This window comes from Lissotriton vulgaris, chromosome 1_1, assembly GCF_964263255.1.
Source record: "Lissotriton vulgaris chromosome 1_1, aLisVul1.2, whole genome shotgun sequence".
In the NCBI taxonomy this organism is placed as follows: domain Eukaryota; kingdom Metazoa; phylum Chordata; class Amphibia; order Caudata; family Salamandridae; genus Lissotriton; species Lissotriton vulgaris.
Genome location: NC_141685.1, coordinates 997,896,319 through 997,919,418, shown reverse-complemented (window position 1 = coordinate 997,919,418; position 23,100 = coordinate 997,896,319). Strand labels below are relative to the sequence as shown.

The 23,100-nt window shown below is 44.7% G+C and overlaps 1 protein-coding gene across 1 annotated transcript in view; it reads left to right on the top strand.

Moving 5' to 3' along the window:
- The window catches only part of LOC147748379 (transitional endoplasmic reticulum ATPase-like), a 144,302-nt gene that overhangs the window by 1,764 nt on the left and 119,438 nt on the right, over positions 1-23,100 (top strand). The window contains exons 2-6 of the mRNA XM_086961036.1: positions 10,422-10,533; positions 12,156-12,328; positions 13,049-13,191; positions 14,504-14,634; positions 18,292-18,423. Of these exons, the coding sequence (XP_086817162.1) occupies positions 10,422-10,533; positions 12,156-12,328; positions 13,049-13,191; positions 14,504-14,634; positions 18,292-18,423 (691 nt within the window). The remainder of the gene's footprint in view (positions 1-10,421; positions 10,534-12,155; positions 12,329-13,048; positions 13,192-14,503; positions 14,635-18,291; positions 18,424-23,100) is intronic.

The following is a 23,100-nucleotide window of genomic DNA, read 5'->3' as shown; positions in this document are numbered from 1 at the left end:
AAAAACCGGGACAGGCCAGACATAAAATTAACATGAAAGACTGTAGTCCTACAATTTATGTCTAATCTGTTTAGATTTTCAATATCTGGTCACCCTATGTCAATTTTTCTTGGAGCAAAAGTAACAACATAACTTTGATTATGTTTCTAAACATTTCAAACCAGATGGCAAGCAGTTGGAAAACGTTAAGGCAGTACTTAATTTGAGCCAATGGTTACCGGTGTAGCCCAACAACACTGATATTCAGGGACAGCCACTTATTTTACCTCATGAGGCTTTCACTCAGAGCATGGGTGAGAAAAGCACAAAAGTCGGAAAGAAAGAGGAAGAGAAACAATGAAAACAGTGACAAAGGGAGAAAAGCAACAGGGATTAAATAGAACCTGCAAGCGTGAGATAAAGATGCAGGGAATGTCTGGTGGTGGACGACAGAGGCATGTAGTGGAATTAAGACTACGCAGCCTTGATAGTCTGCATCCCTGATGTTCTTTGCGCAAACTTTGGGCCCAGCACATATTGTTTTACAAATTAATCATTACATTAAGGAGTGAGTCTTTTTTACCTTCTGCTTGTTTAGATAAGTTGAACAAAAACATATTGCTCAACTCACCCTGCACTAGACGTCAAACCCAAAAACATTAATGAGGCAGAGCAGATGGTGTGGGTGAACGTCTCACACCCAATAGATATCACGATGTGAGATACCCACAGCTTATCTGTAGTCGCACAGCACCAACAGACCCAACAGCTGCATTAGAGGGGGCATCAGGAACTCTACATGTATTTAAGAAATGGGAGCCCAGACCACCAGACATAAAGAATTAAAGAGCAGGATGAAGTCTGGATCAGAGGGGATCTCTGCAGCAACTGATTTAAAGGGTTGTTTCTAAGAACCAGACAAATAAGGAAGAGTAGAACAAGGTGGGACAGTTTCTAAAATCAGACAAGATAGGCCTGCCATGAGTATCGAAAGCATTGCATACCTCCAAAGTAGCCTCAGCAGAGAGGACAGAAACAGAAGACGACCTGCCAAGCGGTTGAACGAGCAGCACCACCTCCCTCCACCTAGGCAAACTCTGCCGGTGCAATGGTCTGTTGGTCATAGCCGTGAAAGGCGGGCAGGGGTGGGCCCCTTGGAATGTTGGGCGCTGGGCAATTGCCCACTCTGTTCATGTCTTAAAATGACTCTGTAGTCAAGCCAAGGCAAAACCTGTGATCTGGCTCAACCCTAAGTGCCAAAGAACATGCACAATCTTCATAATATTTGGGATGTAAATTACACAACCAACAAAATGTAAGAACATGAAAAAGACTTTAAGAAGTAGAAAATATTTCTTTAACATATCAGACGTGTTTGGTGCAGCAGGGAATAGAGTCTTGTGTATTTTTAGTGCTAGGAGGTCCCTGCCTGTCACAGAAAGCACTGTGAATATGTAAGTCATTATTCTAAACTTGTATTACACACAGTATAAGATAGGCTGCCAAAAAATGCACAAATACATTTAGGTTAAAGATAAAAAAGGTGCTTCTAAATTATAGATTTTAGAAATACGCAGATTGCACCAAGAGCAAGCATTTTTTATAACAGTGGATTAAAAGCACACACTCCAAGGGGTACTAGAGAGCCAGCTGCAAGATGCCCACACTCTGGGGCAGCTCTGCCAACCTAGTTATCCACCATCCATCCTCTAGCCACAGCAACCTGGGATATTTGGAGCTGCATAATTAGTAAGGAACTCACACACTCCCTTCTATGTGCTTCATTTACTCTGTGCAAATGTTACTGTCCCTCTGAGTGGAGTAAGTGCGGCCTGAAATTGTGCGGCCCTTGAAGAACGGGCTAGAGGCATGACGAATCTCACCCCACCGAACAAGATTAATACAGTATGTAGCACAGCACAGACTGAGGGAATGGAAGGTTTTTGGCTTTATTATACTCACCGTCTATTCCTTTGACTGGACATCCTGGACTGTCGCCGACCTCCAACCACAAGGTAGTTTCACAACTCAACAAACGACACATTCATGAATAGTAGGGCTCTATCTTGTAACAGATTTTTCACAGACCTCAGCACATTCACAGAGGGAGCTGAGTGCACACCTCTCGTTATGTTCTTACACTACAGGCTGGAGGCCGCTTCTTAAGCGCATGCAAAATGCTCACTACAAGAACAACACAGTTTTGCAACGCTTGAGCATTTGCTGGCCGCTACACCCAAAAAGCTTGTTGTGCCGCCTTACATCTCTGTTCAGCAGGCCGCTAACTTCATAAACAAATCTGAAGCGGCACAGAATATAGTGATATCAGATAAGGACTGACAGTATTGCTGCTGTCATACAGCAAGGCTTTTGTCAAGCAGCAAACTTCGTATGATTAATTTCCGCTATTTGCATATGCTTTATTATGCTCCACTGAGTCTCTGTAAAATGAAGCTAAGCATGCATCTCAACTGTTTTTGGATGTGGTGCGTCTGATGCAGATTTTTTTGCATCTCGCATGGCAATGTCCACATGTTCATGGATACTGGACTGAGGTTGATGTCAACTTGTTAGAAATGGTGGAGGAGGACCTCGGCTTGGAATTCATGATGGCTTTGTTGAGTTGGGTGCATGACGTCAGCAACATACAATTGGTGGCACTTGCACTGATACTGGTGAAACGGCATGCGTCTAAGTATGTGGTAGAGGAACTGCTCCGATGAAGACATAATGGCTATCTGACCTTGTTTACTGTGGGGAGCAAATGTAAATTTATACCAAGCTGCAGGTGCCCTCCTCATGACCAAAGGATATTTGGACGATTCTGAGCCATGCATATTGAACGAATCAACTGCAGCTCTAGCGCCTGCAATTGACCCTATAGCCGACACTGCCTGAACCGTCTTACACAGCTAAGCAGAGTGTAATGTTGCACTGTTTGTTATTGGTGTCACGTAGTTGGAGTTGACTCGCCCCTCAAAAGCTGCTTTCCCTGTTTAAACTTGCAAAAGCAGAATGTGTTCTTCGGGTGTCAGAAGGGCACGAGTCTGGGGTACACGCGGGTGGACAGCGTCCACCCACTTTTTTGACAGGGTGGACACCGTCCACCCTGCCAAGAAGTTGAGCCCCACTGTAAAAGATGCTGAATTCGTCCCAGTGTAATTTCCAAACACCAGGACACTTTCAGGAGCGCCTGCACGTTGTTATCTGCTTTTGATCCGCAGATTTCTCTTTTCACTCTGTAAATATGTGATATATACTTGTCCATTTGTCCAAGCCGAATCGCTGGTAAAATGGAATCCTGAGAAAATCTACTATTTGTATATATATATTTTGTTTTTATTATCTGTGTAAAAATGTTAGTAGTTATTAAATTTTTTTTGTTCTAATTTTGCATTTTTAGTTCCATAGTGGGATGTGGGTTTATAGGGGAATAGGATTGGAACTTATTGAATTGCCTCAAATTGTAAACCGCCCTCATAATCTTCGGGATCAAGTTCGCGCTATATAAAACTTTATAAATAAGTAAAAGAATGAGCCAGTAGGGACGGGATGAGGCTTTCTTATTTCTGACTCCTGCTGGGCCCATAACAAAGGCCAATCTGAGGGGTCATCAGGATTCCTTTGTTCAAGTCTCCTGGCCGGCTGCAGTCAGGAGACACACCTAAAAGCAGATGCAGCAGAGGGGAAACAAAGGCTCACATCTTGTTAGCACTTCATGCATACTTAAGAGAGGCAGCTTTACACTTTGTTCAGGCTCTGTTTAGGAGTTATGCATGCACTGTAAGAACTTCAGATGTGTTGATCTTTCCCAGCATTTGCACAAAATAAATATCATTTATATAGCGCTCACTACCCCTGAGGAGGCGTTGTAATAATTTAAATGCAAAAACAACAGTTGATGGACAGAATGCAGAACAATGTCATACATTTACCCCAGTACAGAGATCTGGGCCTAAATCCATCGTTTTTTTGCACTCCACACCACCCCAGTTCAGACATGGCCATATGCAAATCAGTCTTGACCCTGTGCTTCATGGAAACAGTCCAGCCCGAACTGCCAAGCCAGGTCTTCCCTGGACCGGAATCAAGCATCCTAGGACCGGTTTCTGGCTATCAGCCATCATCAGCCAGGATAGCTTGACTCCAGTGGTGTGGAGAGCACGGGACTCCCGTCTGAGCATACCCATCCCACTCGGGGTGACAAAAGCAAAAACAACAGTTGATGGACAGAATGCAGAACAATGTCATACATTGACCCCAGTACAGAGATCTGGGCCTAAAACCATTGTTTTTTTTTTTGGACTCCACACCACCCCAGTCCAGACATGGCGTTATGCAAATCAGTCTTGACCCTGTGCCTCATGGGAACAGTCCAGCCCGAACTGCCAAGCCATGTCTTCCCTGGACCAGAATCAAGCATCCTAGGACTGGTTTTTTGCTATCAACCGTCATCAGCCAGGATAGCTTTACTCCAGTGGTGTGGAGAGCACGGGACTCACGTCTGAGCATACCCAACCCACTCGGGGTGACAAATCCAAAAACAATAGTTGATGGACAGAATGCAGAACAATGTCGTACATTCACCCCAGTACAGAGATCTGGGCCTAAATTCATTGTTTCTTTTGCACTTTACACCACCCCAGTTCAGACATGACCATATGCAAATCAGTCTTGACCCTGTGCCTCATGGGAACAGTCCAGCCCGAACTGCCAAGCCATGTCTTCCCTGGACTGGAATCAAGCATCCTACGACCGGTTTCTGGCTATCAGCCGTCATCAGCCAGGATTGACTAGGGGTGAGTGTTTGATTTGCTCAAACGCTCCGTCCATCATCCCCTTTTGTATTGCTTTGTTCGTCCTGAGTTGGCAGAGTATGCTCAGACGTGAGTTCCTTGCTCACTTTGCCACTGGATTCAAGATAGCCTGGCTGATGAGGGTTATGAACCCGAATCCAGTCCCAGGATGCTTGTTTCCGGTCCAGTGAAGAAATGGCTTGGCAATTCGAGCTGGACTGTTCCCATGAGGCACAGGGTCAGACTGATTTGCATATGGCCATGTCTGAACTGGGGTGGCGGAGTGAGCTAAAAAATGGGGATGGATTAAACCCAGATCAGTTGACTGGGGGTGAGTGTTTGAATTGCTCAAACGCTCCGTCCATCATCTCCTTTTGTATCACTTTGTTCGCCCTAAGTTGGCAGGGTATGCTCAGACGTGAGTCCCTTGCTCACTTTGCCACTGGATTCAAGATAGCCTGGCTGATGAGGGTTATGAACCCGGAACAGGTCCCAGGATGCTTGTTTCCAGTCCAGGGAAGACATGGCTTGGCAGTTCGGGCTGGACTGTTCCCATGAGCCAGAGGGTCAGCATGATGTGGGATTGCCCGAAATTAGGGCTCTACTGGTCTGAGGTGGGGGCGTTTCTTAATGAAGTTACTGATAGGCAAGTGGAATATGACATGGCGACTTGTTTATTACTCTGGTTTCCTCACACGAAAAAAACCAAGATCACTAGTAAATTCATTGATTTAGGTCTCATTTTAGCCCAGAGGGAGATAACTTGGCATTGGAAATCGAAGGAGGGTCCCTCTAGTAGACCGTGGGGAAACAAATTACATAAATGGGCCCGTAGTGAAGGCACGGTCAGACTTCGCCAGGCAGCCCGTACAGCTAATGAGAAGAGTCTAGAGATGGCACGAGCCTGGGAAGAACTAGTACGAACGCTAGGTAACAGTCTGGCACCAGTGGAGGAATAAGGAGGGTGGGTTCTGAAGGCAGTTCCATGTGATGCAAGGAAGGATGAGTTGCGATCCTGCAGGTTTCTTCCTTTTAGGAGTTGAGATACTGACCAAAGGCCCACACCAGCAGCGGTTTAGGGGGGAGGGTATGGCCGGGGTAATCGGTGTTCCTTCTGTTGATATAGGAGGGGTTGACCTCTAAGAGTAATATGTGTGGATCTTGGGGTGGTACGATCGGACAAGTGTCTCCCTACTGAGGGGGTCGTAAATAGAGTTGGTTCTAATGTGAGGAATAATCTAGGGAACTAGAGGGTTGGAGGTAGGCCGCTTTGTTACGCTAGCAGTACCTACCAGTAAACACCATTTGAATTGTAGGACTGGTTATCTGATGCGTTTCGGGGTCGGGGAAATAAAGAAAAGCAGATACTAGATAATCCTGATGAGCAGTAATCGTTGTTTCATTTGTGCTCCATCAAGTTTGACACTGACTTGCTGTCGCCGCCCGGCCTCCGGGATGTGGGCTGAATGGCTGTGTTATGCTTGATTCATGATAGCTGCAGGACATTTCTGGGTGACGGGACGGCTGGAACAAATGGTTGTATATTTTCTAATTCTGCAATAAAAAATAAAGTTTAAAAACAAAAAAAAAATGAGCCACAGGGTCAGACTGATTTGCATATGGCCATGTCTAAACTGGGGTGGCGGAGTGAGCTAAAGAATGGTGATGTATTAAACCCAGATCATTTGACTGGGGGTGAGTGTTTGATTTGCTCAGAAGCTCTGTTCATCATCCCCTTTTGTATCGCTTTGTAATAATTTAAATATCAGTATTTTTTTCTTTCAAAGCACTATGGCTATGCAAGGCTTTAAGCTGACAAAAGGCAATATTGTTTTATGTGTAGCGTACAAAAGTGTGAATCTTCTGCCTAAATCAGCTCTTTGATTTTCATGTGCCAGAAACAGTTAGGTGGGGAACAAATGCACCATTTCGCATAGGCCTTCCTCTGTATCAAGGTCACTTACAAGCTGGCCAAGAAAGACTCCCCAGAGAGCATTCATACCCACTGCACTAGTGCCACTGTTGCTATGACAGCTCTCACAAGAGCTGGTCAAGTTATTGACATCTGCCACATGACAGGTGAAGCGTCCAATCCTGATGTGGCTATGGCCATTCCGCCTGATTTTGACATCTTTAGGAAGGATAGAGCAAAGGGCAGGGGCGGCGGGGTCGCATTGGTGGTAAAGAAGGGTACGCCCTGTACCATCTTGCCGACCGAGGACATCCGCGGCTCGGAATCGCTGGCTTTTTCTATCGTGCTAGCGCCGCATCAATCAGTCAAGGGACTGTTAGTTTACCGCCCCCCTGGTCCGCTTGGGACGTTTTTTGCCGACCTCGAGTTGGTGTTGGTGGGTTTAGCCCTGAGAGCAGAACACTGCTTGGTGGCGGGGGACTTTAACATCCGGATGGATGATCCATCGGACCCCGCCGCTATTAAGCTCTTGGAGGTCATGACGCCGCTGGGTCTTATTCCGCATCTGCAGGGCCCGACCCACGATAAGGGGCATACCCTTGACCAGGTCTTCTCGACTTCTCCTTTGGTAGTGAATGAGATTCTTCCTGTCTTGTGGTCGGACCATTGGCTGGCCAAATTTGTAATCAGTGGCAATGTCAGGGTGCCGAACCCTGTCTCACAGCAGCAGGGACGGGCCTTTAGAGCATTTAGCAGGGTGACCCCTGAGATGCTGGCTCAGGCTGCTGCGACTCACCCTTGCCCTTTGTCTGGTGAGTTAGAGAGAGACTTGGAGTCCCTGCAAAAATGGCTGACGGAGAGGCTGAATGACCTGGCCCCTTTTCTGCCCCCCCGCCCGACACCTAAGCGGGTCTCGGCCCCTTGGTTTACCACTGCTCTGTGGGCTATGCGGCAGCAGTGCAAGGTAGCCGAAAGGGCCTGGCGGGCACATTACGACTGTAAGGACAGGTCTGCCTATAAGGCTCTGGTTAGAGCTTACCACCGGGACATCCGCCTCGAAAAAAAAGCCTATCTTGCGGGGAGAATTGAGGCAGCGTCAAACTCTAGTAAGGAGATTTTTACTATTGTTCGAGAATTCATGTCACCTCGGACTACCACCTCGGAAGAGGGCCCCGCAGTATCCTGGGCGGCGGATCTCGCGTGCTTTTTCACAGTCAAGATCAAACTCATCCAGGACTCCTTTCTATCGAGTGGACCGGTCACTTTGGCGATGCCCGAGGCGGGCACGCCTCCCCTAGTTAGGCAGGGCGCCATATTGGCGGAGTTTCCATCTCTGCCAGCCTCCGCTTCCCTAGCGCTTATGGGCAACTTAAAATCTGGGTCTCCGCTTGACCCCTGCCCAGCTAAGCTCCTGGGTAATTTGGCGGAGGTGGTTAATCCGCTGGCTCACCCTCTTCTCAACCTTTCGTTGAGTTTGGGAGAGGTGCCGCCAGCATGGAAGCAGGCAATGGTCATCCCGTTGCTTAAAAAGCCGGGACTTGACCCGAAAGCTCCAGCCAATTACAGGCCAATTTCGCTGCTGCCGGCCCTTGTAAAAATTTTGGAGAAGCACGTTCAGTCGGTGCTCTCCAATTTTCTGGAGTCCCATGAGATCTTGCATGACTCCCAGTCGGGCTTCCGCTCAAATCGCAGCACCGAGACCGCGCTCTTGGAGGTTTCGGAAACCATTAAAGGGGTGCTGGATTCCGGGGGCAAAGTCATGCTGGTGTTGTTGGACTTGTCGGCGGCTTTTGACACCGTCCCCCATGAGGGCCTGCTCGCAAGACTCTCTGAGATTGGCCTGCGGGGGACGGTGCTCAAATGGTTTTCTTCCTTTCTGGCCGGCCGCCGGCAAACGATCTGGACACCACCTGACAACGCTGTAATGCCGCCTCTGGGAGTCGGGGTCCCTCAGGGCTCTATATTGAGCCCGACCCTTTTTAATATCTACATGACCCCTTTGGCGGCGGTGGTGGAGTCATTTGGTGCCCGGATCGTGTCGTATGCCGACGACACCCAGCTCCTCTTCTCCTGTGAGAGGGGGGCTGACTTTGACGGGGAGAGTATCCAGAATTGCCTTGGGGCTGTGTTCGCATGGTTCCAACTGCACAGCCTCAAGTGCAATTCCGACAAATCAGAGGTACTCTTCTTCGGGTGCGATACGGAGCCCTGCTGGCAGGCCTGGTGGCCCATCGACATGTTCCCTCCGTCCGGCTCTTCGCCCATGGCCAAAAATTTGGGGGTGAAGATGGACAAGGGGCTGACGATGAAAGCCCAGATTCTGGGGGTAACCGGTACCTGCTTCGGCCTTTTAAAAATGTTGCGGAAGTTTCTGCCTCTCTTGTCCGAGGAGCACAAGAGGTTGACAGTGCAGGCCCTGATAGGCTCCAGGTTGGATTATGCCAACATTCTTTACCTGGGCCTGCCAGAGTATCTGCTGCAGAGGCTGCAAGTTGTACAGAACGCGGCGGCCAGGGCCATCTTTGGCCTTAGTAGACGTACCAGCGTCTCTGGGTTGTTGGTGACGCTACACTGGCTACCCATCCGCAAACGGATTGCCTTTAAGGCTCTGACCCTTGCCTATAAAGCGCTCCATGCTGTGGGAGCTAAACATCTCCAAAAGAGACTGACCTTTTACCTTCCTACCCACTCCTTGAGGTCGGAATCTCTACTTTTGGCGGTTGTTCCGCGCGTGAAGAGGGCCCGCCTAGGGGGTCGCTCCTTCAGTCTTCTGGCTCCACAGATGTGGAATTCTTTACCGCTCTCTTTGCGGGGGGCGACTACCCTCCTGGATTTTAGAAGAGGTCTCAAAACCTGGTTGTTCTCTCAATAGGTCTGCCCGTAGCTCTGTTTTTTTCTGTTGATGCCTCCCCTCTTTTATCTGTGTTGTGTTATTCCGAAATCTGTCCGCCTTACCTAAAGCGCCGGGACACTCTTTTTGAGTAACCGTTGCGCTATACAAAAAGACAAATAACATAACATAACATAACATAACTACGTGGTCATCCATGAATTCCTTTGCTAAGCACTACTGCTTCTTGGCTTAAGCAACTGTCCATTCTATCCTACATTATTTTCTTGGTTTCCTTGGATAATTTGCACTCAATCCCAACTCCTTAAGAGTATTGCTTTGGAACTCAGTCAATTGGGTGAGGAATTTGTCGGAAGCTGTATCCATTACTACATTTTGTTAAGGTTCCAATGTTGATAGATTGTCATGTCTGCCCAGGCTCACTTCAGTGGAAGCAGAGAATATAGCTTACTTAAAAATTAAAAGTCAAAGAAAATAAAAGTCTTTACAGCATGCGATTGCTGTAGCCAGAAACACCAGGCGTGGGAAAGCAGATATTTCACTGTGTGGGTTTTGGGGGCACTGGTAAGGGACTCAGCATCATGGGACAAGACATTCCAGATGTGGCTGAGTTTCCCCAGATTAGTGGTTTTGCAAGTTCAGGGTTTCTGATGAATATTTGATAGGCCCCTTTTTATGATGCCAAAGCAGAGAGGGCCTGACAAGAATGAATTAATTTTGTTTGCAATGATTAATGATGTAATTGAGAAGGTCAGAGGGAAGATAACTTTGGGGGTAATGTTTTAATCAATAACAGAACAACACAGCACTGACAGTGTTAGGGAACACTGTGATTGGAAAGTCTCACTTTTTGAAATCATTGATGTTCTTATTTGTTTTGCAGCTCAAAGGCAGAGGATTACTCCACCGCCATTCTCCGTCAGAAGCATCGGCCAAACAGACTGATAGTGGATGAAGCCATCAATGATGACAACAGCATTGTGAGCCTGTCCCAGGTAATCCCATTGACATGACCTTCTCTTCCAGTTATCCAGTTGTTCAAATTATGGCTATCCACCCCCTCACCTTAAGAACATTTATAGTGTGGATCCGCCCATCACCTGGCAGGTGTTTGATATAAGATAGCTGAGCCAATGGATCTGTCTGTCGTTCATTTGACATTCCGCATACCTTGATTCTCTAGTTCAAGACCCCCTTTCCTAACCTGTTTTCTGGAGGGAACATACTGAAGTTTCCTGTAATCTGGACATGCCCCATTTTGAGATGTATGTTATTACTACGACCACCATTGCCTCTATATACCAGTTCTTCAATCTTCTATTCCTAGTCTCTAACTTTAACATTTTCTTCAGTTTTTCACATAGGTTGAACACTAAACCTAAAACTAATCCTAACTCTAACCAAAACGTTGACACTTAGGGCCTAATTACTAGGCCGCCAAACCAGCGGTGGTGTGGTGGCTACCACTGCACCGATGGCTTACAACTTCGGCAGTCGGACCTCCATAAGACTGCCGCAACCGCTAGGGATCCACGATTCCTCTGCGGTCGCTCGGGTCTGGGGCAGCCATATGCTGGCGGTGCCGTTGCAGCATCGCCAAGCATATTATGAGTTTCCTGATCTCCACACTTCTCATGGCGGTGATCCTGCCATGAAAAGTATGGCGGTCAGGAATGTAAGGATGCCCTATAGGGCCCACTGATACCTCTGTGCATGGGGTGCATGCAGAGGGGCACATGGTGTTCCCCTCCGTGTGCATGCACCCCAGTTCCTGCACGGCATGGACTGCAAAGATTATTACAAGCAACTACATGCCTAAGTTTTCTATTAAAGAGTGTTCTGACATTTGGACACACATGCCTGTAACAGGAGAATAAAACACAAGACTTCATAGTGAGATTAAAGTCTTCAACCTATTGTAAAATTATTGTTAGGAATATATTAAAACATTAGGGTACACTTAACTCTTAGGAATTACCAACACCCATGTTTAATAATCATTTTAGTATAGAAATTAGAGTGAAATAATAACATTTGAGAATTGTAACCCTAAAAAACAGTAAATACGTAGTTTTATTAATGATATACATTTACAAAGTTAACAAAAGGTACTCCCAGCCGTACAAATGTTAAATAACGGAATATGTTGCTGTTTATGAAATTATATTAAAATAATTAAATTAAATTAAAGCAAAAATTCATACACCTAACCACAAATTAGAGTGAATAAAATGTTTGGACTCTTTATTAAATTGAGTGAATGTAATATATCATTTTTAATTGAATTGACATTTTACAACCCTGAATTGAGGTAATTTCAAGTGATTTAATTATTCTCTTCTCAAATACTAAGTTTAAGTTGTTTACAATTCTGCATTGTGTGCATGTTTTTTATCCCAGTGTCCATAGTTGCTCATGCAGTGCTGATGTTCATACCCAGTAATCTGTTTCAGTCCCTACATCGAAACCTATTCCGTTGTCCTGCATCCCACAAATATACCTTGTTTGCCTAAATATGGCATGGAATTAGGGGGTGTTCCTGGTGTTGATGGTCCCTGTGTCCATTTTGCATTGCCTTATCAGTTCATTAACCCACAGCTGTTTGATCTCTTTTCAGAATAAAATGGAGGAGTTGCATCTCTTCCGGGGTGACACTGTGCTTTTGAAGGGCAAGAAGCGGCGTGAGACAGTCTGCATTGTGCTCTCTGATGACACTTGCCAGAATGAGAAGGTCCGCCTGAGCCGCGTCACCAGGAACAATCTTCGCGTTCGCTTGGGCGATGTGGTGAGGTGCGTGGAACCCTGTAGATTGTAAAGCTAGACAAAAGGCTGTGGTTGGGAGTGTAGAGGAGTGTCATAGAGCCAGCAGAATGTCTGATAGGACTGGGAGACATGGAAGCTAAGAGGGTGCCCTAGGAACGGAAGGACTGGAAAAGTCTAAAGTGAAGTAGCATGATGGCATCCCACACACAACTACCAGGCTACAAAGCTGTAAGCACAGAAGGCAACTAACAGGAAGGAATAGTGTTATCTGTAGATGACACACTGGATGTTGAGTAGCATTTTCCAGTGGAAAAGGACACGATGGAGGACACTCTATTTTTTTCATTACATACAGGAAGAATATTTTATATTTACCCATTCTGCTGCAAAAAGGTCGTGCAGGTCGCGTTAGTTGGGCTTTTATGGCCAGAAAGTTGGATGGAGAAGAATGGAGCGAGACACATTGCAGCAATATGTGCTTGGATATAATACATGTGTGTGGTAGAGTATACAAGGGCACGTGCTGAAGAGGGTGGATGTAAAGATGGTGACTAAGCAGCAGCGGGGTAGGTATATGGACAGATGAGTTATGAGCATTAAAATGGCCAGAGAATACCTCAGGGATTCTGTAAGTGCTATGACCTCTGTAGTGGCAGGTGGGGTATTGAAGGTTTTCTTAGAAGATGGTTGTGTTGCACTGACCCCATCGCGGATCGCTGATGGGGGCTTTCTCCTCTTCTCCTTTAGCATTCAGGCGTGTCCAGATGTGAAATATGGGAAAAGGATCCATGTTCTGCCGATCGACGACACCATTGAGGGCCTCACTGGCAACCTGTTTGAAGTGTACCTGAAACCCTACTTTCTAGAGGCGTATCGGCCTGTGCATAAAGGTAATGTGTGTGTTGTTTCAACAGTGCCTGCCGCCCATGCCACCAATGTTTCCCCATGTACTAACATACTTATTGACCGGAGTAGACTCAAAGAAATGCAGCCAAATTTGTTTCTTTTAGAGGCGGTATGGCAAAGCCCTGCTTTTGGCACACTAGACAACTGTCTAGAAAGGCATCATGGTAGAATTGCCTTGGTGCAGAGCCTTCCAAATGTAAAGTAGTCATTCATGCTGATCAGAAGATCCACCAACATTGTTGTGGTTTGTTGCAGACATTCAAATCTTCATAACAAATCACAACATTGAATGCTCTAGGTGTCTTCAAAGTGATCTAACAGCATCTATACTGATTTCAGGACCACATAGTTCTAGAGTGATCTAAATGGATACATAAAGGGGACTCTACAGCAGCAGTTATTGTGTGTTAGAGGAATACTTATGGTTATCTTTAGAGTTCGAAGATGATCAATGATGATTATGAGAGTTATAGAGGTTCTAGGATGATCTCTCATGTAGTGGTGTTTATGAGTAGGGCTCCCGGTTTTATGGTATTTATTTTTTTAACATTTACATCTGTATTTATCCATATTTATTTTTTGGTCATCTTATTGGTATTCATCCATGTTTATTTTGTGTTTTCACAATAAATGGAATCGTACAATGGTATATTTCCACATTGATTTAACTCTTAGACGTGCACTCATAAATGGATGACTGTTGCATTTGAGCAAATTAAGCAGCCACATAACACTATACAACAAACCACTACACCCACAGATGTATATTAGTGCTATACTACAAATAAATGTTACAATATGCCTACATTTAAGGAAATCTGAACCTATTTTGTAACTCCCCATGCTGCCTATCTGCTCAGCTTTTGCCTCGAATTCATGAAAGACCGCATAAGAGTCTTTCATAAAAAGAATAATTTTCAGTATTTTTCCACTTTAAAAATAAATACAGACAGGAAACCATGTTGTTTTCTGTCTGTATTTATCTTTGAAATTCAGTAAAAACAGAAACTGGAAGTCTTATTTATGAGTAATAAGGGTACATCGGCAGTGCACATGAGTATTTTTTATGTCATATATCAAGCTTGAGCTGTTACCCAAGGTCACTGGTTGATCAAGAAGATTCTTTGGCGTTCTAGCCTGAACCATAGACTGTTGCTGTCAGGCAGTTTTAATGGGTAGAAATGCAAACATAAGTGCAAAATCTTCATGAATGTTTTCTTTTCCTGGCCTCTAACTCCATGTGTGATTCAGACTTCTCTCTTAACTTTCCCCTTGGTTTTCTCGTTCACCTGTTAGGTGATATTTTTCTGGTTCGCGGTGGCATGAGGGCAGTCGAATTTAAGATTGTGGAAGTGGATCCTACACCTCACTGCATCGTGGCCCCAGACACCGTTCTCCACTGTGAGGGGGAGCCAATCAAGAGAGAGGTGAGCTCTCTGTGTGACCACTCTTATACAAATGGGAGCTAATTGAGAAAGAGGCGAGCTCAAGCAAAGACCCTTATAGTTTCAGAGCAGCCAATCAAAAGAGGCTTGAGGTCACTGTAGCGGGTGGGCTGGCCATTAACCTAGTACCACTAATGCCAGATGGACTGGGATTCGTTAACGGCTTTGTGACACTCCAGAGATGGTTCCTTGCTGGTTCATGGCTACTTCACAGCAGGTGTTTTTTTTCTTCCTTCCTTCCTTCCTTCCTCCTTCCCTCCATCCCTCCCTCCCTTCCTTCCTTCCCAATTTGTCTAGCACCACTGCACCATGCGATATTTGACTGCTTTCATTAAACAGGATTCTTACATAAGACATCAGTTCAATGACAGAAAGTTATGCCCAGGGAAAATAGCAGCAGCTGTGTAGTAGAGGAGGTAGGAGAGAAGAAGAAGAGGTGGAGGAGGAGCACGAGAGCAGTGGAACGGGTCAGAAGACCAGGAACAAACCCCAGGCCTGAAATGGCAAAGCTTAAATGGGAGAACCTGGGCATCAGCACAACGGGCAAAGCAAAAAATCTTAAATGTACGTACACATCTCTAAAGTTGAAATTTTGTCTCTTAAGATGCATTTAGCAGGACACCTAGAAGGTAAACATTGTGCTTCACCCCTTGCCCCCTCCCTTTACAAACATGGGTCCTTCATAACACTAAGCTCATGTTCAAAGTTCTGAGAAGGACTTTCAGCCTGGGCTGCTCAAAAGACAACTAGCTCGAGCCACTCAAGCCTTCTCAGCTCTGCCCTGTAAGTGTACCACCCTCTGTCTGCCTGAAGAGTCAATAAAAAGAGAGCCGAGTTTAGCATATAACCCCCCCCCCCCGGAAACCAGTCAAGAAATAGGTGGACCCCACGTGCCATTCCTCCTCTACAGATTAGAGCCAGTCGAGAGAGAGGGTGTCCACAAGTGCCAGGTCCTCCGCTGGGAGTACCAAACCAGAGGGAGAGGTGAGCTCATGGGTCTAATCTGCCTTGCTTTCAGATCGCTTGGCAATTGCGAGGTGACTTTAGGTGTGATCCATCCTCTACTAGAAGGTGGAGTGATGGAGTAATTACTGGCCCATGCTGGCTTTCGCTTCTCCAAGATTCCCAAAAACCAAAGGAAATCCAAGGAAATCTTGGCTGGCCCCAGTTTGTAGGAATCTCGGTGTCCTAAGTGGTGTTGAGGGGCTAAGAATTATTTGTTCTTCCACTGAAATGTTCATTGTAGTCGGAACTGCCAAATATTTGGGGTGGGCGTGGTCCTTAAGGAGGAGGGCTCTAGCTACCAGTACCTTCTGAATTCTACATCCTCCCAATTTCCTGTGTACGATTTTGATTTGTAGATAGCAACTGGGAGATATATATGAATTTTAAATTTAAAATGCGGATAACATGTATGCTATGAGTTTTATTGTATAAATCCGGGAATGGTCCGTAACGCGGAGGTTTCTATACTGTAACATGCATGTAGTTTCTGCTTTGTATGAAAAAGCTTATTTTAATCCCAATTGACAAATAATTTTTTATGTCTGTGTATTATGTATTTTTAACTATAGACTAACTGGTATAGATTGTTTGATATTTTTAAGAAATGTATGTAATTTATATGTGTGTGCTTTTATGAGTGTACAACTCGAATAAAGCTTTTTCAATTCAATTCGATTCCCAAAAACGTCAAACTTGTCTAAAGAGAAGCTTTATGGTCCCACAGAGGTACAATGTACATGGGGATAAGTAATTCCTTCAAAGCACACCATTACGAGATATTGAACCAGCGCTAGAGTAGGAGGCTTTTATTTATATCACTGGTCGTATAGAGTGAAAACTAGGAATTCTTGGCTTCTACTCTATCACAGAGATCGTCCCTGTCCATTCCATCAACTGAATGACACTTTCAGCAGCGTCCTCACACATTCAGTGTCTGTGTTGGAGTTGCATCTTGCTAGGCAGGGTCATAGGAGTCTCCTTTTCCTCACTAGCTCATCGCCCAATTGCAAATAGCTAATTTATTTCGGACAGTCAGTAATTTCTATTGTTTAAATGGCGTCCTAGCTGGAAGCAGTTGTTGGAGGTTAAATGCAGCCCTTCTAGACACTCGCTCATTGCCACAAGACTTTCAAAAATCCCTTCATGGCACACAAAGACACAATCAAACAGCAGATAACTTCACAAGGAACTATATATAATGGGGTTGTTATTGATATCCTTTGAGCTAGAATAATTCTTGTCTCTGTTCCTGACATAGATTGTCAAGTTTACTAGCTTTTGCATCTGAAAGTTTTCAATTCTATTAAGGACTCAAAAGCGAGGGGTATACCACTGTGTTCCATTATGGTAAATACATGTAGATTCAGTGAATTGTTATAAGAGCATTTAAAACTGCCCAATTTTATACAATGTTCTGACTATATTTATAAATATTATATTGTTTGATGTAAGTGTTTGATATGTATGACTATTTGAGTCCAAAGGTAAAGTTAGAGTGCGGAGAATTTATTGTACCCAGCAGAAAGGAAGTACCCCCATCACAACCAATTTGACCTGTTGTGCTAGTTGTTGATTTGTCGCTTCACTGGGAATTTGAACTGTGCTGCAGAAGGATTTTCTCTGCTCAAGGAGGACTGTCTCTGAGTCAAGATTATAGACCCTATATTGGGAGAGTCACCTAGGAATGTACCACCCTTCTGGTAGCCTGAGCAATTAGAATGCTTCCCAGCCCATTCTAAAATTAAATATTCTTGGGATCCTAATTGAAGTAGGCCTTTCCTGCGTCAAATCTCTTTGCTTCAACGATAAAAGAAGAACTCAAACTTTCACCATATGAAGCTCATGCAGTACTTCTCTGCTCCAGGTCAACTACTAGGTGAAAATCAGGAGAGATCTCATACTGCATCACATAGAGTACTTAAACCGTGTCAGCATGGGTACCCTTAAAAAGAATTCAGAAATTGCATGGTACGAAAGTCAAGCAGATACAATCTATCTAAATTTAAAGAAACCTGTTCATCTCACACTACCGTTGCAATACCTCAACTGGCTTCCACTGGATCATAATTCAATTAAACATCCTCTTCCTTTTCTTTAAAGTGTATCATGATGTGAGTATGGAATACCTTCAGAACTTTCCTCAAGTGCAACTCACCACCATCATTAAAATTAAACAATGGACAGTGCTTTTGGGAAAGCCTTAGAAATTACACTTGTTATCCGTACTGGTAGGGGACCCCTACACACCTAAGCAGACTTCACAGTCACACATATACCCTCTCCCTCTCTGTGTTTCCAGGAAAGCTTAGGTTCTTATATTCCTGCTGCAGATATTACCCATACACCGAGGATTCTCTTCAGATGGCAAAATCAGTGAAGGAAGAAATGTAAATGCAGAGGGCCCTGGCCATAAGGGCAGCCTTGTTCTAACTGCTGACTTGTCACAATCTGTGAGCAGGTGTTTGTAGGTGATGTAGGGCAACAAGTGTAGGATAAAGTGAGTAAGGAAAATTTTAAAGTGAGGGTAGGCCCAAGAGAGAAACAAGGCGGAGGCATGTGTGAGTAGAGAATGATCTATAAGAGATGTTTTTCCAGAGTCTACAAGTGATCCCCTAATTTGCTGCTCTTCTTCAGGATGAAGAAGAGAATTTGAACGACGTGGGGTATGATGACATTGGAGGATGCCGCAAGCAGCTGGCCCAGATTAAGGAGATGGTAGAACTTCCACTGCGGCATCCGGGACTTTTCAAAGCCATTGGTGTCAAGGTAAGCCTGTACAGACAAATAACCCCTTTAGAGGTTCTTCTATCACTTCTGGGCAGGGGTGTAAACAGAGGCCGGCAGAAGGCCCTCGGGCAGTTTTGTAGTGTATGCCAGTCCTCTCTCTGTCCATAAAAGTGGTATCTAATAATACATGGGGCCTGATTACACAGTTGCGCTGACTCTCCGCCGGCACAGCTGCGCTACATCCATGCAAGGACCGCCAACTGTATCACAATTTGAACTTGTGTTACATGAGTTCAACTTGTAGTACCGTCAGCGGTTCTTTGCCTTTCCCATGGTGGTATCTGGAAAACAGGCACCACAATGGGAACGGCAAAAAAGTTCCATCACGGCATGGCCGATGATGTCCATGCCGTGATGGAACTTTGTGGGAATACAGCCAGAGGGGCACCCTAGGGCGGGGAGAAATGGGGGCCCTGTTGGACCTCCTTTGTTGCTGCACCACCAGCCTTTTCATGGTAGAGCTCAGCCAGGAAAAGGCTGGCGGATCCCATAATATTCAGAGCTGGACTGCGCCAGTCCCTGCTCAGCCTATTGTGCTGTGGTGCTCCTGCACCACCGCCAGGGAACAACTGTTCTCTGGCGCAGGTGGCGGATCACCGCCCCTACAACTAACAGTTGTAATACTGCAAACACTGGACAGCCTACGCGAGTCTGAAGACCGCCAGACTCGTAATCAGGCCCCAGTGTTCACAATGTCAGATCTCACTCACTAACCCGTCCTGCAAAAATGTTCTTCAGCGTTGGATCCTTCTCTGTCACATATTGTGGTGGATTAGCCTGAAATCTTTATAAATTACCAGCACCAGAGAGCCAATTTTGAAAGTCAGTAATTTAATCTGCCTCAAGAGACATATTTTATTTTGGCAATGTTCACTTATTGATTTGCATATTCAGAAGTTTGGAAACCCTTTATGCTTTCCTTTGTGCCATATCTCATGGCCTGTTTGGCAATAGTTTGTTTTGTGAAGAGACTAGAGTTTTTTCATTAGGTTCCCAAGATGGGGTGGGGCACTGGGAGTTATTTCAGTAAAGATGTTATCAGGGCACTGCGGGTGGCTGATTTACAATTTAGATCAGTGAAGAATTGATGCGCGTATGAAAAGGGTTATGTCATTTGAGCACTAAATGTAGTTGAGTAATAGTACGGATAAGAGTCTCTAATTGCGGTGTCATAGCAACGCCGAAAGTTACCGTTTTTATTTCAAATAATTTTTATTACATTTTTAAGAAATGAACAAATAAACAAGAACTTAACAAATAGATAATGGTGAGCACTTCAATGGTGATAAACATATCAGTTGGTCCTGACAAATTATCAGAAATTTTTATTTATTTATTTTTAGGTTTTTATAGAGCGCGTAGTCACCCTCGAGTATCCCAGCGCTGAACCTCATACTCCTCAAGGGGGGGGGGCAAGGGAACCTACATGTAGATCAAGGGAAAAGGAGGGTTTTGAGGGATTTCCTGAATCTTAGGAGGTTTGGTTCTGCTCTGAGGTTAGGGGGAAGAGCGTTCCATTTTCTGGCCGTGTTTACCGAGAATCTGCGGCCGCCAAAGCGGGCTTTCTTCACCCTAGGGACAACGATAAGGTTTCCCTGTTCAGACCGGAGCGCTCTCGGTGGTCACTAGACCTTGAATAAGCAGGAGACGGGACTGGAATGGAAGTAGGGGAAGTACCTTTCTGCATGATCTCAGAAGCCCATAGCAGATGCCGGCAGTTTTCCTAGCCTGCGTCCTAAAGGTGAAAGGTAGCAGATTAGCAGCGCAATATTTGAAATTAACTTCATGAAAAATTAGCTTTTCCTCAAAGATTGAGACCCCCGACGAAGGGGCTTTGTAGCCCCGAAATGCATTGGGTTTTTTTGTAATTTTTTTGTAATGTTTTGCATTAACTATGATTTATTCATTTCTGGTTTGTGTATTTATGATTGTCTTCGCAAATTGTATTGTGGAAATGTAATGGTCAATTTCAACAGTAGAATATATTGAATACGCATTGTTTAAATACAACTGAAAATACCATAACAGAATAATTGTTTTTTGTAAGTAGTGCGCCCTCGAGTCCTGGCAGCCATTACGGGCCAGGCCATATTCACATTGTTAGTGGTGTAAGCAGGCACCAATCGGAGGCAGCACACAAAATGGATAAAACGCATCAGTTTGACAATAGTGTGCAGCACCCACACACATTCACTGAAGGTTACTGTTTAACATAAGCACGCAAAAATGAGATGATTAATAGTGAGGACAAGGGAAGACTCTACTGTTGAGAGGTCAAAGGCACACCAAATGTCGCTAATTAGCTGTCAGAAGAGGGGAGGAGTCTACAGGTGTAATGTCTGCACGCTACAAGTAGCGGAGGGCACAGTGGAAAGGCTTTTTCAACTGTAATGTCATCAGTGTACCATTGTGCCTGGTTAAAACACAAGACGGGGAGGAGCTAACGGTTGTGATTTCTATAACGCACAATGGTGCAGAACACTCATTGACAGTGCTGTCAAATCTGGCACACAGCATGATGGACTGAGATAGATGCAGCCAAAAAACGCTAAATAATCCCTTTCCTTTGACCAAAATTGACCAACATCTCAATGGAACAAGGCAGTGTACATATGTATTCTTTCTATCTAATCAGTCACCTTGATTGTTTGATAGCAGGGCTGATGATGCATGTTTGGTTTATGAGGAAACAAGACTGGTCTTTTATAAAATTCATATTTGATGTAGCACACCCTATTGAAAATGTTACTAAGTATGTTAATAAATATTTAAACACTGCTTATTATTTGTCATGATCACATGCGCAGTATGTTTGCTTGACTTTGGATACTGAAACGACGACAGTGAGTTTATTATAAAGAGATCCCTACTGGGTTAAATTCCCTAATATTGGAAACATTGGGCATTATCCTGTTTCACCACACATGTACAGAGTATGTTAGGAATCTTGAAACTCAGTAGCACTCCTTTTCAAAGGTGGCCTGTCCCGAGATGGTCTGAACTTCATGGTTCTAGTTCAGCGGTCTGAAAAGCAAGTTACAATTCACAGTAGTGTTGTTAGTGGACAGGAACAATTGATGAGCTGTCCATGTTCCTGTGAGGATATTCGGTTAGTGGATTTTTATAATTTCCATCTTTCAGCGCCAAGGGGCTAACCTCATGCTCAATGGTTGTTGGAATACCATACTGTGGGGTGCCATATTTACCAGGTGCAAAATTAGTGCCTCATTTTAAATTCTGCGCCATGGAGTAATGGATAATGTAGTAGTACAGAGTCATTTCTCCCTTTTCAAGTTACGAAAACTCACATTGCTGGTGTTTTCCCTGCTCAAATATCACCAAATGGTGTTGGAAAAACTTGCAGGTGCAGGTATGCCCACCTCTGGATTCCTGATAGTCTCAAAAGATGCCCCATATTGAGAAAGTTGGCTAACCAGAGCAGAATAACTGCTAATTTTGAATCAGATCATTTGAGATATGAAACATTAGAAATACTTCTCCTAGATCTGATCTACGGTTTAAATGTGGTTCATTACGTTATTTTTTATCTGTTGTGAACCTGTAAGTGGAGAAACTCTAGCCTTCAAAACCTTGCTTGGTATGTCTAGAGGTGGAAGCTATTCCTAATGATGAAACTAAAGATTGAGAATGGAGTTGCTTGTTGTCTTATGCAGAGGGGTGTAGCCTGAAAGTTTGGAGAAAATGTTGTCTTTTTAGACCTATGGGCTAGCGTAACTTGCAAATAGGCATGTCTTTCAAAGTGCAAGATGCCAAGTTGGCAAGCTGTGTCCAACCTATGGGCTAACAGTTCAGTGCCTAACTTCGAGCAAGTTCATACTTGATGCTGTCCGGGGGATGTCCCCAGGAGTGTCTCACAGGAGCCTTCCAGCTATATCAAAAAACGTGCCAATCCTTGCTAAATCTATTGGGACAGCTGATGAAAAAATGTGTTGCACTGCCTCTTTGCACATTCTCACACCATGATGCAGGAAAATTGGCGTTAATAAAACTCGCCTTGGAAGGAGCAAGGCTACACAGCAACATACTATATGCACAATGGATTATGAGAAATATGAGCACAGCCTGCATTGCCTATGACCTGGTGGATTACATTTCCAGTGGGCCCTATATTCCCATACAGTCAGTGTCAGGAGCCTGGTCAGCAGAATTTTCTTTAGAGTTTGTCTTCCCATTGCTGCTCTCAGGTTGGGCTGGCAAGAGGTGGCTTTGTGTGATTTGTCGAATCCCGCTGCTCCCAATATTTTTCTGCATTCATTATTATCCTGTTGCCTTGATATGAGCATACCCTGTTGTTTTAAAGCCCTCTTTAGGCACTGTGTTATAGGGAGGACTAAGTCAGTTAGGCGCTCTATGGTCAAATTCAATATGCCTATTGCACTACTATCCTGGAATATCACATGGAAGGCACCTTTCATTGAGGCAGAGTTTACTCTGGCCACTTGGTGGTAATATTTATTTAAATAATTTTTACACTCAATGTCCATTTTCACTAATCCAAACTCCAGTCAAATCAGTCCTCGTCTGGTTGTTTTGGGGAGTCAGAATAGCTTCCTGTATGCAGCTGTATGGCAATGCTCTAATGTCTATGTAAGCATACCAGGAAACGCGAGATGCCCTTAACGTATGATGGGTAAC